Here is an 18,742-nt window from a genome sequence, read left to right on the forward strand (position 1 = left end):
ATTAAATAAATATTAGTCACCCCAAACCATGTCTTTGGTGTTACTGTTACACAGATTTTTTTTTTATTTAGAAATACATTCGACAATTTGAAATTGAAATTGTTTAAAAGGTCACTGGATGAAGTGACAAATGTAAAGAGCATGTCAGACGTCTCTCTTCATTTGCTTAGAAATGTCAACATATTTGGCAATTTTATGCGAAGCTTTTGACATAAATGAAAACCATGTGGTCTTACACATGCAAGCAATTTTGTAAATAGGTAAAATTTCTCTAAATTGTCATCAGTGTTATTGTCATTGGTTTTAACAGGAAGAGAAGTAACAACAGTTATTTAAAAAAAATTAATGCATTATCTTGACTTTTTGTGGATTTGTGAAGTTAAAAAAAATATTATTGCTGTTAAAGAAGTTCCAGATGTGAAAGAAAAATACATTTCGGGAGATTTTTATCACCCAAATTCCACCTTTTCTGTAGAATGACCCATTTAGTCATTTTTAAAACGATTTTTTAATTAAATAAATTATTTTATCTATGATTTAAAACACTATGTAAAGTATAACCAATATAAATCCTGTGCTTGAATGAGCGATACATCTCGGAGACCGGAAGTTGGCGCTGTGTTTCAACCGGAACCGGAAGTGGAGATGCAGTTTCTCGTTGTATGTGCAGCTCTGTGTGTGTGTCTCCTTGGACGTGATGGAAATGGGTCAGACAGGAAGCCGACGTGCAATTTAAACACATAATCAATGTTTAATCCATTTACAAGTAATCCATCAATAAACAAATGAATAAAAATGAAACGCGACGTGCGGATTCTGCTGTTAGGGGAACGTAAGTAGTGTTATTCGCTAACCTGGGGCGTTAACACCTTGACTTTTTAGCTATCTAGCTATTTATATATATTTTTATGTGTATAATAGGTATATATTTAACATGATTAGATGTAACCATGGAGCAGTGTATATTATGTGAATCGGTTTGAGTTTCAGTTTCCTCGCGTTCATTTTATAAGCCGTTAAAATGCGCGTGCATGAATTCAACTTATTGGCTCGATCTCGAATACTTCCCTGTCTCGTATGTAAGTGCACTAGAAATCCTGTATGCTTTTAGCGCCCTACGTAGCGCACTTCAAATTCAAATATTTCAGATTTGGGCGTGGATGAAGAGTTAGATTTGTCGTTGTTTGTTTTCTTTGGGGGTAAAATCGTACATTTATTTTAATCATTTATTTGATTACATTTTGCGTGACAAATAATTTGCAGGAGGGTTTATTTTAGGTTAACCTCTAACTAGCTAACAGACTAAGTCTGTCATAAAAGTGTCAAAACAATACACCTGCTTTTATTGTATCTTTCATTTATTTATCTATCTATTTATTTACCCATCTACCCTCCCTCTTTTTTATTTTGCCTTTTTGTTTTCTTCTTTTTTTCGCCTCAGCTCAAGGCTAAGATGCTAACCGTTAAACTGTACTGTACTGTTCTCAAGGATTTCTGCGCGAACTATTGGGCGTCTTCCAATCCGCGCGCTTTGTGCCAACTAGCGTTTAATCTAGTGAACAGCCGCCGTTAGTTCCCAAGCACGTGTAGTGTACTACCTAGGGAACTGAAAGAGGTTTGGGTTGCTCCCCACCTGAGGCGTTTGCCTTGGCAGTGTTGACAGAAAACACTCCCTACAGGGTGTAATTTGTTCTGAAATGTTTGCTCAAGAGTTCTTGATTCACCACAAGAGCTTATTAAGAAACTCAGCAGAGTTACTTAATGATTAAAAATCAAGGTATAACTGTGTTGCTGAACATTTGATTCTGTCTTATCAGTGCAGTCACTGCTGTGCAGGTGTGAACATGTTACATTAATTCATTTGTAACTGCGATGCCAACGAAAATGGCCGTACTTGTGATTTGCGAGAAGGAAGAGCAGCGTGCAGTGATTCATATTTCATTTGTTGTTGTTTGAGGGTGTATCCGGTGCCAAAGCAGCTATCAGAAGAGCATAAACAGAAGCGTTTGGATATCTGCAAACAAAATTTAAAGCCGGGAAAAGTTAGGAAGTCCACCATCACCTGGAAAATCCATCAAGTTTTTAGGGATTCTCAAGGACCAGTATTGGAATATTCTCAGGAAAAAGGTTCAACAATCAACAGTGCTCGTTACAGTGAGACGCTTATTGAAGAACTAAACTTCGGATTAAATGCAGAACACCGCTATCCAAGGGCGTCGTGATCTCGCGTGACAATGCACGTTCGCAAACTTCTGCCTACGCTGTTGACTTCATTTTTTTTTTTTTTTTTTTTTTTTTTTTTTTTTTTTTTTTTTCCGGCCTGTCAGTATCACAGATAACACATAGCAGAGAGTATGTGTAGCTGTTCTATCATCATTCACAGCCATTTTTTTTTTTTTTTTTTTTTTTTTAAATATTTATTTATTTATTTATTTATTTAGTTTGTTTCCCATATTATAACAGACAAGACCGGGGACCAAAAAAAGAGAAGAGAGAGTTAAAAAAAAAAAAAAAAAAAAAAGGGGGGGGGAAGGAGAGAAAAAAAAAAAAAAAAAAGAAAGGGGGGGGGAAGGAGAGAAAAAAAAAAAAAAAAAAGAAAGGGGGGGGGGTGAGAGGGGGGAGAGAATATAGTCAAAACTCGCTTCCGCACCTGCCGAAGAAAAAGAGAAAAAACAACAGCAGAAAAACCGCAGCCACAACCAACACCTGCACGACTCGCGGCAAACCACAAGTCCCTAAATCTGTTGAGCACATAAAATATTTTGAAATAAACATTTTGTTTTGAAGCAACAGCAAAGACAGTGTGTGTGTGAGCACCTGTTTGTACACCAGTGTGAACGTTTGTGTGCACACCTGTGTGTGTGAGCGCGCTTGTTTTCATAGGGTTCCTCCATGTAAATGTTTAATAGTGTGTGTGGGGGACCACAGTCCCATCCCGCGAGGCATGGAGCAGATACGGCGGAGACACGGGTCCCAGACATCCAGAGGCCCCCCAGAGCACAGGAGTCTCAGGAGAACCACCGCAGGGACAGCCCCCCCCACCCCGAAAGGGGCAGCGGAGAGCCCAGAGGGGGGTCATCTAGCAGCCCCAGTGCAGACGCCCCAGGGTGCCGTGGTGACAGGACCGCAGGCTCCGCCGGTGGTCATCCACTCCGAGGCAGTCCGGTTCCTGGGTTCAGAGCTCCCAGGGCCCCCCCCATCCACAAGCTGGTGCCTCGCCAAGCCAGGAGAGCCAGATCCCGCCCAGCGACCGCCGCGAGTGAGCCAGCGCTCACCCGGGCGCCCCGCCCCGAAGCGAGAAACCAACAACCCACCAGCGGCCGGGGGCACCCCACAGCTGTGTGTGGTGGCAGAGCAGGGGGGGCCTGGGATGTTGAGAGAGGTGGAGTCTAGGACCTGACCTGACACCTAAACGTAGACAGCCAGACACACACATACACAAACATATATTCCCACCCTCATACATACAAACAAATATTCACACACTCACACATGTAGACACACAAAAATAGACAATATACACACTCACACTCCCCATATACCCACTTCCCTCCGCCGTGGGGACAGAAAGACCCCCCCGGTCCCCGCAGCAGCGGAAAGGACCACCAGCCCAGACCCCGACCGAACGGCCAGCTCCTCCTCTCAGCCCCCGGCCCTGGACCGCGGATAGAGAACGGGGGTGTAGAAAAAAGGAAGACCCCTGCTTCGCTCCTCCCGCTCTAATGTAGTGTTGGTGTGTGTTGTTCTAAAGTGCTTTAAAACAAGGGAGGGGCAAGACACTAACCACCCTCCGGCAGCTCGTGTCAGCTCTGCCCCTCACAAGAACCCTAAATGTCTACGTGTCACTTAAAATTGGGAAGTGGGCACTGGCACCAGAGGTAAGGCTGATTAAACAGCCCGCCCTCTGGACGCCATTCAGTGTGCCCACCCCCAAGGCCCTATATGTATGTGTAACATGACAGTAAGTAATGAGAGTGTCTAAAATGTGATATAAAATTGAGATGAAGGTGGTCACAAGGAGACAGGAAAGGAAAACCTCCCCTGCATCCCAGCAACACCCCCGCACCCCAAAGCCCTACCTGTATGGTGTTATGATGGAGCGGGAAGAGGGAAGCATCGGGGATGGGGAGAAAATAATCAGAGGAGGCAAGTACCCCCCCTTTGGGACCAGCTCCCCTACTGACCCCCATAGGCACCCCCGTTGCCCCAAAAAAAAAAAAAAAAAAAAAAAAAAAACCACCGCCCCGGGGCGGGGGCCCAGGCCCATCCAAACCAGGGCCCATGGCAGCGGCCCCACCGGCCACCGCAGAGCCCGGGGGAGCCCACCAGGCCCCACAACAGAGGGGAAGAAGAAGGAAACAAACAAAAAAAAAAATTAATTAATAAATAAAAAAAAAAATAAAAATAAAAAATAAAAAAAAATAAAAAAAAAAAAATTACTCCCACCCCCACATTCAGTCGACTCCCAGACTACATAGAACAATAGACACCCAAGTTAGGCCCGTCCTCCTCCTGTAATGGACCCCCCCTGCAAAGAGGACACTTGCAGATGGTAAAAACACACCCACCAGCTGAAGAGGCCCCCCAGCTCCACCGATGCGTCGAAGGTTCCCGCCCAGGGCCGGGCACCAGGGCAAGCACCAACCCACACCACGGCAGCACACCAGCCAGGACCCAGGCCCCCCAGGCCCAGCCGGAACCCCAGCCCAGAGGAAGAGCGCACCCAGGACCCCAAACCCCCCCCGGACCTATCTCGGAGCAGTATGGCCGCCAGGCCGGCAACCTACGTCCGCCGACACGGCCCTCCCCAGCAGCGCCGCGTGCAGACGGTAGGGGGGGGAAGACAAAAAAGAAATAAAAATAAAATTATCGTAAATAAATAAATAAATTTAAAAAAAAAAAAAAAAAAAAAACACCGCCCAGGAGCCACCCGCGCCCCCTCCAGGCCAGGACCGCAGCCCCAGCGCCGGACCCCCCAAGAAACCCACCCCGCAAGAACGCCTAGACGCCCCAGGCCAGCATGCCCCCCGCCGCACCAGCAACCAGGACCAAACCGGACAGAACTGCGGCCCCCAGCCACACTAGGTAATGGAGCCGATCAAAGGAGCCCAGAGAGATTGACCTAATGTGGCAGCAGACGCCGTGTCAAGACTAATATAGTCTAACAAACGATCTCTATATTGGTTGATATTAAGATTATTTCTATTTTTCCAGTTCATGAGGACAGTCTTCTTAGCAATGCATAAGGCGGTGAAAGCCATGTGGATTGTGTTGTCCTCTGTAGTGACACCCTCTAGGTCACCCAACAAGCAAACTGAAGGAGAGGCTAGAATGGAACATTTAAGACACTTTGATAAGTCTTCACAAATCTCATACCAGAATTTCTGAACAGGTGGACAGAACCATAGAGCATGTATGTAATTGTCAGGTGTGTTGTTTTGGCAGTATGAGCAGTTGTTAGAAGCTGTAAGACCCATCCGGAACATCCGATGACCTGTGTAGTGCACTCTATGCAGAATTTTGTATTGTATTAATTGTAAACTGGGATTTCTAATCAGTTCAAAAGGTTTTAAACATATCTGAGACCAGAAATTGTGGTCCCAGCTGACTGATAAATCTGCCTCCCATTTTGCAATAGGAATCGATACTGATTCATCTATTTTGGATAGTGTCCTGTATATTTTAGATAATAATTTGGGGGTCCTGAGGTCAAGGAATTCTGCCACTCTTGGTGGCATTTGTAATTTGATATGATCGGAATTAAATTTCTTTCTTATTATAGATTTAACTTGTTGATATTCTAAAAATCTATTCTTGTTAATCCCATATTGATTGACCAATATATCAAAAGGAATAAAATCTGACCCTTCGAATATATGTTCCAAATATTTAATACCTTTACCACCCCAGTCCCTGAAGTTTATCATATTATTGTTTTGTACTATGTCAGGGTTGTTCCATATGGGAGTGCGTTTGCATGGGATTAGTGAAGACTCAGTCATTTTAAGAAACTCCCACCATGCTGTCAGAGAGGAGCTGATACTGATACTTTTGAAGCAAACATGTCGTTTAATGTTTGAGCTAATGAATGGTAGATCTGAAATCTCTATATTATTGCATAGTGCCTGTTCTACATCTAGCCAAGACTCATCTAAAAGGGTGTGTTTTAACCACCCTGATATGTGTTGAAGCCTGTTGGCTAAGAAATAGTGGTGAAAGTTCGGCAGATCTAGACCTCCTTTGTCCTTGGTCTTTTGTAGTGTTTTTAAGCTAATACGCGGGGGTTTACCTTTCCAAAGGAATTTAGAGATGGAGGAGTCTAGAGATCTAAACCAGTCAGTTGACGGTTTGCTTGGGATCATTGCAAATAGGTAATTAATTCTTGGCAAAACCATCATTTTTATTGAAGCTACCCTTCCCATGAGTGATATGGGTAGAGACTTCCATCTGGTTAGATCATCTTCTATCGTCTTTAACAGTGGGATGTGGTTTAATTTTGTTAAATCTGCGAGCCTAGGTGAGACATTAATACCTAAATACTTAATATTTCCAGATTGTAGTGGAGTGGAGGAGGAGGACTGAAAGGAGCAGTTAATCGGAAGAACAGTAGATTTTAACCAGTTTATTGAATAATCTGAGATTCTTGAGAAAGAGTTTATTAATGTAATTACCTCAGAGAGAGTGGTTTGTGAATGCTGGAGAAAAAGTAACACATCATCTGCGTAAAGACTAACTTTATGTTCTATATTCTTGCATTTAATGCCTTTAATCGCTATAGTCTGTCTAATAGCTGCTGCTAATGGTTCAATAAAAATTGCAAAAAGTGAAGGGGAGAGAGGGCATCCCTGCCTGGTGCCCCTCTTAAGATGGAAGCTGGAGGATGTTTGGTCATTTGTCCTGACACATGCTGTTGGAGAATTATATAATATTTTTAACCAGTTTATGAAGGAGTTTCCAAAACCAAATTTGTGTAAGGTTGCAAATAAAAAATTCCAATTAACCCTATCAAAAGCCTTTTCTGCATCTAGAGACAATATTGTAATTTGAAGGTTTTTATTACATGAATAGTCTATCAGGTTAAGTAATCTGCGCGTATTTGTTGAGGAGTGCCTTCCTTTTATGAAACCAGTTTGGTCTGGATGGATTATGAGAGGGGTTACCTTCTCTATTCTTTTTGAGAGCGCTTTGCAGATTATTTTAATGTCAACATTAATAAGTGATATTGGACGGTAGCTGTTAGGCAGTACCGGATCTTTACCTGGTTTTAGTAAGAGACTAATGTTAGCAGAATTCATATTTGGCGGGAGTCTACCATTTTCCTTAGATTCCTGCAACATTCTGTTGAATGTTGGTGCCAGAATTGTCCAGAATTCTTTATAGAATTCCGCTGGGAAGCCGTCTGGACCTGGAGCCTTTTTATTGGGCATACTGTTCAAGGCTTCCTGGAGTTCATCTGATGTCAGTGGAGAATCCAATGCCATCGCTTGGTTGTCTGATAATTTCGGAAGAGTTATATGATCAAGAAACTGGTCAACTTCTTCTTTAGACGGGTTCATCTGTGGTGAATAAAGAGATTCATAAAAGTCCCTGAAAGTATTGTTTATTCTTTCAGGGTCATATACTGTGTCCCCAGTTGAGTTTTTAACAGCATATATAGTTGTTTTTTCTTTATTTATTTTTAACTGGTTAGCTAGGAATTTACCAGATTTGTTACCATATTCAAAGTTTTGCCAGCGGAGTCTTTGTGCTAAGAACTGAGTATTTTTATCAATAATTTCATTTAATTCTAGTTTTGCTTTACATATTTTCTTCAATATTTCCTTCTCTTGAGAGGATACATAAGCTTCTTCTAGAGATTTGATTGTTTCTTCTAATTCCTGAATATATTTATTCTCCCTTTTCTTTTTATGTGATGAGAATGAGATTATTCTACCTCTCATCACAGCTTTGCCTGCTTCCCAGAGAACAGATGCTGAAGTTCCAGGCTGGTCGTTATAGTCTAGATATAAAGCCCATTCTTTCTTAAAATAATTAATAAAATCTTCATCTTTAAGCAATGATGTATTAAATCTCCAGTTTTTACTTGGTGGAGTGTCCTTCTTGTTTTTTAAAGTTAAAGATACAGGAGCATGGTCGCTGACAGCTATGGTGTGTATTTCTGTGTCTGAAATGTCACTCAGCAGTGAGCTGCTGACTAAAAAATAATCCAGACGAGAGTGACTGTGATGGACTTTTGAAAAAAAAGTATATTCTCTACAGTTGGGGTGAAGAGATCGCCATGCATCGCAAAGTCCGTAGTCGCTCATGTACTGTTTAACTATATTAGTGGATTCCCAATTACGCTGAGTTCCAGCTGTGCTGAGCCTGTCCCTTTCTTTATTTAGTCCAAAGTTGAAGTCTCCACCAAGAATCAGTGTACAGTCTAGATGTTCAGAAAGTGCAGTAAAAAAAGTGTGGAAAAAGGAGGGGTCATCAACATTTGGACCATATATACTGGCAATACAAAACTTTTTATTAAATATAGATAATTTAGTGATTAGATATCTACCCTCTGGGTCTATAACTGTGTTGAGTACTGTAAATGTAACATTTTTATGTAATAAAATTGCTACCCCCCTTTGCCTAGAGTTATAGCAGGCTGCGAACACATTAGGGAACTCAGCTGTTTTAAGTTCATCTATAGCTGTGGCAGGTCTATGAGTCTCTTGTAATAAAACAACGTCTGCTTGTAGTCTTTTAAGTTGGTAGAGTATTTTTAATCTCTTCTCTCTGGAGCCAGCTCCATTCACATTCCATGTGACAAGCCTTAGTGCACCCATGGATGTGTGTGTGTAGCTAGTATTGCCTGCTGTGTGTGAAGCTTAGATGAATGAAATATGAGCGAGCGTGTGTGTGTGTGTGTGTGTGTGTGTGTGTGTGTGTGTGTGAATACAGTATGTCCTGTATGTCTGTGTGCGCTAAGAGTACGGTGTGGTAGTATTGACGCTGAGTGAATGTATATTTGGTCGTGCCGCGCTGATGTGTAAAGATATAAAGTGCTGTGTGTGCGTGTGTGTGTAAATAAGGCGGGTGATCAGTACAGTGAGAGAGGTTAGTATTAAGAAAGACAGCAGAAGAGGGAAAGAAGAAAACAGGAGGGGATGCATGAAAAATACTAAAAAAAAAAAATAAATTAAAAAAAAAAATAAATAAAAAGAATAAGAAACTTGACAGAAAGAAAAACATTTATATAACCACATTTAAACGCTGTAGAGACTGACGGTATCGTGGTAACATATCAAATTCGATTACTAGAAGAAAAACGAAGAAATATAAGAAATAAAGCGGATTCTTATCTGGAATGGTGTTAGTAAAGCCAGGGAGTTGTACTGGAGTCGCGGTAGAGCTGGCCGTTCACGTAGAGACGATCCACGGCGATGACCGCTCGGGAGCCCTTCTGGATTAGAGAGCGTCGAATTGGAAACAGAATTTTGCGCCGTTCCAGGATCTCTTTGGGAAACTGGTCGTTTACGCTAAAGTCCGTTCCTTTTAGCTCCCTGCCGCGACTTTTCACCTGCTCTTTCTGTTTGAAGAATCCAAATTTGGCCACGATAGGACGCGGCCTCGGAGCTCCAGGTCTCTTCGCACCCAGCCGATGGACTCTTTCGAGGGTGATGTTTTCCACGGTGTCTTCCGGAAGCTTCAGATACGTTTTCATGAAGGTTTTAATCGTAGCCTCTGCGTTTTCTTCGGCAGATTCCGGGATACCGGAAAACACCAAGTTTTCTCTCATGCTGCGAGATTGAAGATTTATGACGGTCTCTTTTATTTTTTTATTTTCCTCGTTCAGATGGGTTACATTATCAGTTAGAGACTTGACCGAGTCCCGCAGCAGTGCGTTTTCAGCAGCGAGTGTAGAAACCTGCTGCTGGCTGAATTCCAGTGATTCTTTCAGGGCCTGGAATTCACGGTGCAGGATCTCGACCAGGGACAACCTCGCGTCGAAGCTGGACAACCGCTTGTCGATTGAATCCAAGATGTCAGTAAAACTTTTCCCTGTCGGCGATGCCGTTTCAGGAGAGTCTGCCGGCCGAATTCTTTTGGAAGACGGCGTCTCGCTTTTAGCTGGCTTCATTTTAAAGTGTTGAAGCGTCCTCCCTATAGTCCTGATCTCACTTTGTCAGACTTTCATCTGTCTGGCGCCCTGAAATCAGCCCTACGAGGACAAAAATTAACTTCTGATGAAGAAATGAAGACAGCGGTCCATTTGTGGCTGGCAGTTTAGAATAAAATATTTTTTTATTAATGAGGGAACACAAACGCTTGTTGACTGATGGACAAAGTATCGAAAAACAAGGAGGTTATGTCGAAAGAAAAAGATGTATTTGTCTTTTGTTTTCTACAAGTTAATTAAAATGAATTCTACAGCCAGAGTGCAGATTGTTTTTGACCCACCCTCAGAAACGATCACTCGTTCACTTTGTTTATTTCTGTTCCCTCCAGCCAAAGTGGGGAAGACGTCCCTCATCATGACCCTGGTAGGAGAGGAGTTCCCTGAACAGGTGAGCAGCGACCACTCACCCTGACATTATTCAGTGTCGTGTCCTCAGTCCGTTGATGGATGATATTGACTGACAGGTGCACTACTAATCATGAGAATGATTTCTGGCTCTGGCGTGACTCTGAATCTCGGTGTATCTGGTTAGGTTCCTCTCCGGGCGGAGGAGATCACCATCCCTGCTGACGTCACACCCGAGAAAGTGCCGACGCACATAGTGGACTACTCGGGTAAGCGTGTGTGTTATTACCTGTTGACAGTGTGTTGAGCAGTACAGAGTGGAACAATGAAGTAATTATGTGTCGTCTTGTGCGCAGAGAGCGAGCAGACGGAGGAGGTGCTGCGCAACGAGATAATAAAGGTGAGCGGCGCTCTGTCTTTGTTTTATCGCAGCACGTTGTTTACACCAGGCTTAACTTACACGATTTATCTTCCTTTTAGGCAAACGTGGTGTGTGTGGTTTATGACGTCACTCAAGAGGAAACCATCGACAAGGTGAGTTATGCTTCCTCGTTTGTCTTTTTTTTTATGTAGTTTTTTTGTAGATTTTACACTCACCTACATGCCCTGTTTTATTTTTATTAGATACGGACAAAATGGATTCCGCTGGTGAACGGCGAGGCAGAGAAAGGCAGCAAGTAATTCACACACCTGAATTTCACATTTTTGTCCGAGTAGCTGTACTCGAACACAGCATCTAAGATATCACTGATCAGAACAACAAAAAAATCCAAGGGGTGTAGTCAGATTAATTCCTCCTACAAGCTGGAGCCTTAAATTCACTATGTATGACTCGATTTGGGCTTAACATCTTCTTCTTTTGATTGTGTGAAGCTGCTTTGCGGCAATGACGATCGTTAAAAGTGCAATACAAATAAAATGAAATTATCTCTGACTCCACCCACTGAAAAAAAACCCTCAGATAACGTTCTCACATTTCGGCGGGAATCTTTTCTCTCGCGTGTACGCAGGATCCCCATCATCCTCGTGGGCAACAAATCTGACCTACGCTCCGGGAGCTCCATGGAAACCATCCTGCCAATCATGAACCAGTTTTCAGAGATCGAGACGTGTGTAGAGGTGAGAGCAAATAAAAACACACGCTTACCTTTTAACCGTGAATATATCTGGCCCGTGAAATTAACGCTTTAAAATTTTCACTTTTCCGCTCTAGTGCTCGGCTAAGAACCTGAAAAACATCTCTGAGCTTTTCTACTACGCTCAGAAAGCTGTGCTGCACCCGACAGCGCCGCTCTACGATCCCGAGGATAAGCAGGTAGGAAATGAATAACTCTGACTCAGAATACTGTAAAGCTGCTGTGCAATACGTTGATGTTATGTCACATCGTGTGTGTGTAGTTGAAACCGCAGTGCGTCCGCGCCCTCAGTCGAATCTTCAGAATATCCGATCAAGACAACGATCGAATCCTCAGCGACGCAGAACTCAACTGCTTTCAGGTAAGAGCGATGGCGATAATTTTTGGCCTGACGCTATTCAAGAACGATCACAAAGGCAGTTTATTAAAAGCGTTTTAATTAATAATCAGAACAGATATAATAAAAATGGAAAGAGTTTGCAGTGTTTTTATTTTTTTTTAATCAGTCTGTAAAATTCAAAAACTTTTTTCAAAACTTTTTTCAAAAGAGTTGTGTGCCTGCCTGTTGTGGTTGGTGTCTTACACACCTGCTTTAGCAAGGTGATTGAATTCTCCTCTCCTGCGTGTGGTAGAAATCCTGTTTTGGGAACCCGTTGGCTCCTCAGGCTCTAGAGGACGTGAAGACAGTCGTATGGAAAAACACCAGCGACGGCGTCCAGGACAACGGCCTGACTCTTAATGGTGAAACTCACACGAACACACACACAAACATTCGTCGTTTAAACTCATATGAGACTACACACTCTCAATCCAGTCTGATTGATGTGTTTGTGCATTCTTGTCCAGGTTTCCTTTTCCTGAACACGCTGTTCATTCAGAGAGGACGTCATGAGACCACGTGGACCATCCTGCGCAAGTTCGGCTACGACGACTCGCTCGAGCTTACCGACGACTACCTCTATCCACCGTGAGTTCCGTGTCATCTGCGTCTCACGGCTTATCAGCGAACCGTTCCTTCCGAATGATCGTTTGTCTTTGCGTCCTTGTTCCCAGGCTGCGTGTGCCTGTGGGCTGCACCACAGAGCTGAACAATCTCGGGTATCAGTTCCTCCAGCGGCTCTTCGAGAAGTACGACGAGGTAAAGATATAAAACGAGCTGCACTTTTATACCTTAGTCTACGCAGGTGTTTGGCTAACAATGTCATGTTCTTTGTAGGATAAGGATTGTGCTCTGTCCCCAGCCGAGCTGAAGAACCTGTTCTCCGTGTTTCCCTACACGCCCTGGCCCGAGTCGGTGTACAGTAGCGTCCCGACTACAGAGGACAACTACATCTCTCTACGCGGCTACCTCTGCCAGTGGACGTGAGTGAAGCCGGAGTGTTGTACCGTAGCACTAAGGACACATCTGCCATTATGTTGTTTTTCAGTTTCATTCGTAAGCGCGATTAACAACCGTCATTGTCGCAAAGCAGCTTTACACAATTAAAAGACATTCTGGAAGTTTGTATAAAATGTGAACGTGTATAAATCAAAATGGTCAGATTGTCCCTGATGAGCAAACCGAGGACGACAGTGGCAAGGAAAAACTCTCTGAGATGGCAGTGGGAAGAAACCTTGAGAGGAACCCATCCTCAACAAGGAACCCATCCTCATTTGGGTAATAACAGACAGCAGGGATTGATCTGCAGTCATACTGTGTGTTAGGAGGCTGGATGTATTTAAGTTAATATGGAGTCCAGTTTGTAATTGGAAACTCAGCTAGACTGTAGGAAATTCCAGTACTGAACTATCGAGCGACTCCTGTCACAAGTTCTCAGAGAACAGCTGTCTGCATCAGCCGAGGACAGGACCGTCCTCATGGTAAAGTGGAACCGTTCCGAGACACCACACACATTCCAGACAGACAACACGGGGCATTCATGTGACGAGATCTTTAACCAGAAGCGAGACACCAGGACAAGTCAGACAGGTCCAGAGGGCAGAGAAGTTCTGGATCACTGGCAGCTTAGGAGTGACATGTATAGCTCGACAGAGAGAGAGGGAAAGGGAGAGAGGGAGAGAGAACAGGAGAGAGCAGAAGAGAAGGAGAAATAATGGTTAGGTATAGTTGAAGTCACACAACGTATAAGGTAAATTTATATTTAGTGCAGATTGCAAGCAGGGACTCCTGCAGGACTAACTATGACATCATAACTAAAAGGGAGAGCCAGAAGGAAACACAGACTTGAGGGGGAACTGAGATGTAAAGCAAACAATTACCTCACCTTCAACAAACCTGAGTGATCAATGAGAGTGGGGAAGACAGCATCTAAACATACCAGTTCACCATAATACTCTACGTCCATGAGTCCCCCAGATCTGCTCCCTCCTTTACCTAAGGCAAATTTTGTAAAATCTATTTACAAAAATGCTTGATTAATTAATTAGGTTTTTAGCCTGGACTTTAACACTGAGACTGTGTCTGAGTCCCTAACATTATTTGGAAGACTATTCCATAATCTTGGGGCTTTGTAAGAAAAAGCTCTGCCCCCTGCTGTAGTTTTTATAATACGTGATACTGACAAGCAGCCTGCATCCTTTGATCGAAGTAGGCGTGGCGGGTCGTAAGACACTAGCAGTTCACTCAGATACTGCGGCGCAAGACTATTTAATGCTTTAAATGGCAAGAGGAGTATTTTAAAATCGATGCGAAATTTCACAGGGGGCCAATGAAGTGAAGATAAGGTAGGTGTGATGTGCTCGTATCTTCTGGTTCTAGGCAGGACCTGCGCTGCATTCTGGACTAACTGAAGCTTGTTTATTCACCTAGTTAAATAGCCAGACAGTAATGTGTTACAATAGTCCAACCTAGAGGTGATACAAGCATAAACTAGTTTTTCCGCATCATTTAGTGACAATATATTTCTTATCTTGACAATATTTCTAAGGTGAAATAATGCTATCCTGGTAATATTATACACATGAGCTTCAAATAAAAGACTGGAATATATAATCACACTTTTACATTCTTTTACTGTTGCACTTGATGGAACAGAAAGGCTATTTAAAGTTACTGACTAGATGACTAGAACTTCTGCTAAACTTCATTAAGCTGCTTTATTAAGCATGTAAAGAGAAAAAAGCAGTGGGCCTAAAGTCGAATCCTGTGGAACACCAAATTCCAATTGAAAAACTTGTTTCCCTGTTAATCCATCTCTAATAAATCGCCATCTTTTTATTTGTGTTTGTTTTGTTAAGGTTGTCGGCGTACCTAGGTGTCCACAGATGTCTTGAGCACCTGGGGTACCTCGGTTATCCCATCCTGATGGAGCAGGACTCTCAGACATCAGCCATCACAGGTACACACACTCTCACAACACTGCACAGAACCCTAATTTTATTTTTAAAAATATATACGAAGGTGATTAAAAAAATGATCAGCACTCCGATTATATTAAAACTTTTTTTTTCTTCACACTTTTTTTTTTACCCCTGATTTTTTTTGGCCCCTAATTTAGTCGTATCTAGTATTCATCATTGGTGCGTTCTCCCATCAAGGGTCATACTACTACCAGTCAGGCAGGGCTGAAGACTCTTAACGTGTTTCCTCCGAGCCAAGTGACATCTGCCAGCCACATCTTTTCTGAACTGTTCACTTGAATTTGATTGAGTGCGGATCATGTTTGTATCACCCTCCTATTAAGTGATATTTGATTGAGTAACACCCTGTTATCTCTGTCTTGTCTCAGTAAGCAGAGAGAAGTCACTAGACCTGGAAAAAGGACAAACGCAGCGCTCGGTGTTCCTCTGCAAGGTGATCGGACCGCGCGGGACAGGAAAGACCGCCTTCCTGAAAGCCTTTCTTGGTCGGAGCCTCGTGGTAAGGGAGCACTACCGTTATTTTAGCAACGTGTGATTTTCTCTGGTGTCAATCTTTTTTAAAATTAAAAAACAAAACGTTATACTACGTTTTAGGATGACGAGCGCCCCCCCGGTGCCTTCTCTCTGCACACCATCAACACCGTCTTCGTCTCCAACCAGGAGAAATATCTCATCGTGAGTGACGCTTGTACGCTTGTCTGCTTATAAGAAGCTTAGGTTTAGGTAATAACGTAGCGCTTCCTTCTTTTTTCCCCGTAGCTGGAGGAAGTGGACGTTGAAGTGGAGTTCCTGAAAGCGGCGGACGCGGCATGCGACGTCGCCTGTCTGATGTATGACGTCAGCGACCCGGACTCGTTCAACTACTGCGCCAGTATATACAAGGTATACATACGCACACCTGTAGTGTTTTATCATTATTATTATTAACATACTTGACTTTTAAAGTTCGTTCATTAAAAGCCTTTGCACATTTCCATTTGAGTGAGCTGTTGCTATGGAAACAGCACTTAAAACAAGTGCATTAATATCAACCTTCTTTTCAGTTAGCAATCATTAACATCATAGAAAATAAATCAATATCAAATCTAAATTCTAAGATAAATAAAGCACGACCTGTAAAAGTGTGTGTGTTATTCCGTGTGCAGCAGCACTACATGTCGAGCGGCGTGCCGTGCGTGGTCGTGGGATCCAAAGCCGACCAGCCCGAAGTAAAGCAGCACCACGGAATGAGCCCGGCTGAGTTCTGCTACAAACACCGACTCCCGAAGCCGCTCCGCTTCAGCGCGCTCAACACACACAGCAACACACACATCTACAGCAAGCTCGCCTGGGCCGCCATGTATCCGTATGTTCTCTTTCTATCTCACTTCTCTCTCTCTATTATTCACACACACACACTTTGACTAGGTGTCGTTTGTATGCCAAGGAAAAACCCTCTTCTGTATCAAATAGCAAAAAAGCGAAGAATCACAAGACCAGCATTCCTGCCTGCAAAGACGCAGTGTGTTTCATACCTGGCACAAAGACGCTGTGTGTACATGTACAGAACCTTATCTTAACCTTAAATTATGCCATAAAAACATATAAAAATGAATCAAATTTGGAAAAATTACTTCAAGAATCTAATGTGGTCAAACATGCAAATACATGATTCAAAAACATAAAGATTAAAATTAGGAAATAAAAGATTCATGTGAAAATGACTAATAAAAATAAAATTAAAAAAATTTTGTAGATTCTTTAAAAAAAAATAAATCACAAAATCACGTGACACGAAAAAAGCAAGCTGTTTGGAAGCCGGTGTCCGAGCGCAGTATCAGCCAGGTTACAGCGCCCCCTGGAGCAGATAGGGTTATGTGCCTTGTTCAAGGATTCGACAGTTTTTGCTTTGAACCAATGACCTTCCGATTCAAGTAACCCAGAGTCTTAACCATATGAACCACCACTAGGGACAGGAATCACCGGGGTGCAGCCGATACGATATTATCTCAATACCTTTGTATTCCAATTATCAATTCCAAGTATCACGGTTTTAAAAATATCTTTCATTTATCATATCATTAAAAATTTGTATTAAATATTTAATCAAATGTAATAAATCATTTCCTCGTCCCACACAGGATGCTGTGCTTCCTCCTGCCAGGATGTTAATAGTTTAGTAAGCACCCCCTATAGGGCAAATTTTTTTTTTAAAATAAATTAATTAATAAAAATATTTTAAAAAAAATAGAATTCAGAGTCAGGGTGGCTATCCTGTGGTGGAGTATTGCCACACAAATAAATTGTGATATGTCTATACTGAATAAATGTTTTTCCCTTCATATTTAATATTCATGTTATGTTTTTGTATCGGTGATGTGCACAAAGTACAAGTGAGAAAAACAATAAACAGTGAGTCCAACGTCATAACCACAAACTCCTGGGGTGCCATTACATTAGTCCTAATGGAGCGTTGCCCGTTAAACAATTCGAAGGCAGTCGGTCAAGCTTCACGAGACTCCTTGTGTTTAAATTCACACCAATATTTATTTATATTTTTTCGACTTGTGATTGACGTGTCTTGTAATGTCACTTCCTGTCCCCAGGCACCTGAACGGTTCGGACCTGAACAGCGCGTCCTTTTGGCTGCGTGTGACACTCGGAGCCATCAGCGCCAGCCTGCTGGGATTCGCCGTCTACAGAGCTGTCAGCAGGCACAAATAACACACACACACACACACACACTCCGCCAGCGTTCTCCTACCAACTGACTGTGTTCAGCTGCTCCTTTTCAGTCTCTCACACACACACACACACACATGGACAGTTTCCTTGCTGTCAGTCAAACATGTGCAGCGGGAGAATGACCCTCCCAACTGATCACATGGAACTTTGTCCTTTTTACCAGTTTGTGTTTGACATTTTGACCTGAGACACCCATGACACACACCTCAGTGCCAATCATGTGTGTGTAACCGAGAGCTAGAGAGTGTTTTATTTGCCATTTATTTATAGTTAGCAGGTGGTTACTATGTCATGATGAGCAGCACTAAAAAGTATTTCCATATCATGAATAAGTCAAAACTACTTAGTTTATTTTTTTTTATGAGTCTTGTTCATATTTTTGCTTTCAAAACCTAAAGAATTCCATTACAGTGTGCTGATACAGATTATACATACAAGAAGATATATATATATATATATATATATATATATATATATATATATATATATATATATATATATAATAATAATAATCATCATATATGCTGGAATTCTACACACACACACACACACATTTGGAGTGGTCCAACTGCAGTTTTTTTACTTCATACACATGCCCTGTTATGAACTTGTTAATTTGTTAATTAAGATGCATCAAGTATATTTTGTAATAAACATTTTTTCCCCTCTTCACCACGTGAGCATGGAACATGTTTTTTTATTTACATCCGCATCAGCGAACAAAATTCAAACAGAGCAACTGTTTGTCGTGGTCATGCCACATGCACACACACGCGCGCACCCCAAAAACAAATGGCAGACAGCTGGCACCCCAAGGAATCAAGAAAAATCTGCCTGGCAGTGAAGCCGGGATAGAAACCCAAACAGGAAATGAATTACAGAATCTCTTGTGTGTACTTTTTTATTATTATTTTTTTTTTTTACAATTTTTTAGACAAATGTCAAATTTCAAGGAATCTGCTTTAGGCTTCTAACTGCTGCCGTGAAAAAGCTGTATTTCTAACTTGTGAACCCATGGTATTCA

At 42.4% G+C, this 18,742-nt stretch overlaps 1 protein-coding gene across 2 annotated transcripts; it reads left to right on the forward strand.

Moving 5' to 3' along the window:
* The first annotated feature begins 656 nt into the window (after positions 1-656).
* Positions 657-18,198, forward strand: rhot2 (ras homolog family member T2). 2 transcript variants are annotated; one of them, XM_053494332.1, is made up of 19 exons: positions 657-832; positions 10,483-10,541; positions 10,686-10,767; positions 10,855-10,898; positions 10,979-11,032; positions 11,123-11,175; positions 11,509-11,617; positions 11,712-11,813; positions 11,897-11,995; positions 12,267-12,375; positions 12,481-12,601; positions 12,688-12,772; positions 12,851-12,996; positions 14,872-14,972; positions 15,363-15,493; positions 15,589-15,669; positions 15,754-15,876; positions 16,140-16,339; positions 17,580-18,198. In XM_053494332.1, the coding sequence occupies exons 1-19, from the start codon at positions 796-798 to the stop codon at positions 17,695-17,697; spliced, it is 1,854 nt and encodes a 617-aa protein (XP_053350307.1). In that variant the 5' UTR covers positions 657-795; the 3' UTR covers positions 17,698-18,198. The 2 variants fall into 2 exon arrangements, with proteins under 2 accessions (XP_053350307.1, XP_053350308.1); XM_053494333.1 differs by having other exon boundaries at positions 16,143-16,339.
* Positions 18,199-18,742: the final 544 nt, after the last annotated feature.

Source organism: Clarias gariepinus, chromosome 4 (genome assembly GCF_024256425.1).
Source record: "Clarias gariepinus isolate MV-2021 ecotype Netherlands chromosome 4, CGAR_prim_01v2, whole genome shotgun sequence".
NCBI lineage: Eukaryota > Metazoa > Chordata > Actinopteri > Siluriformes > Clariidae > Clarias > Clarias gariepinus.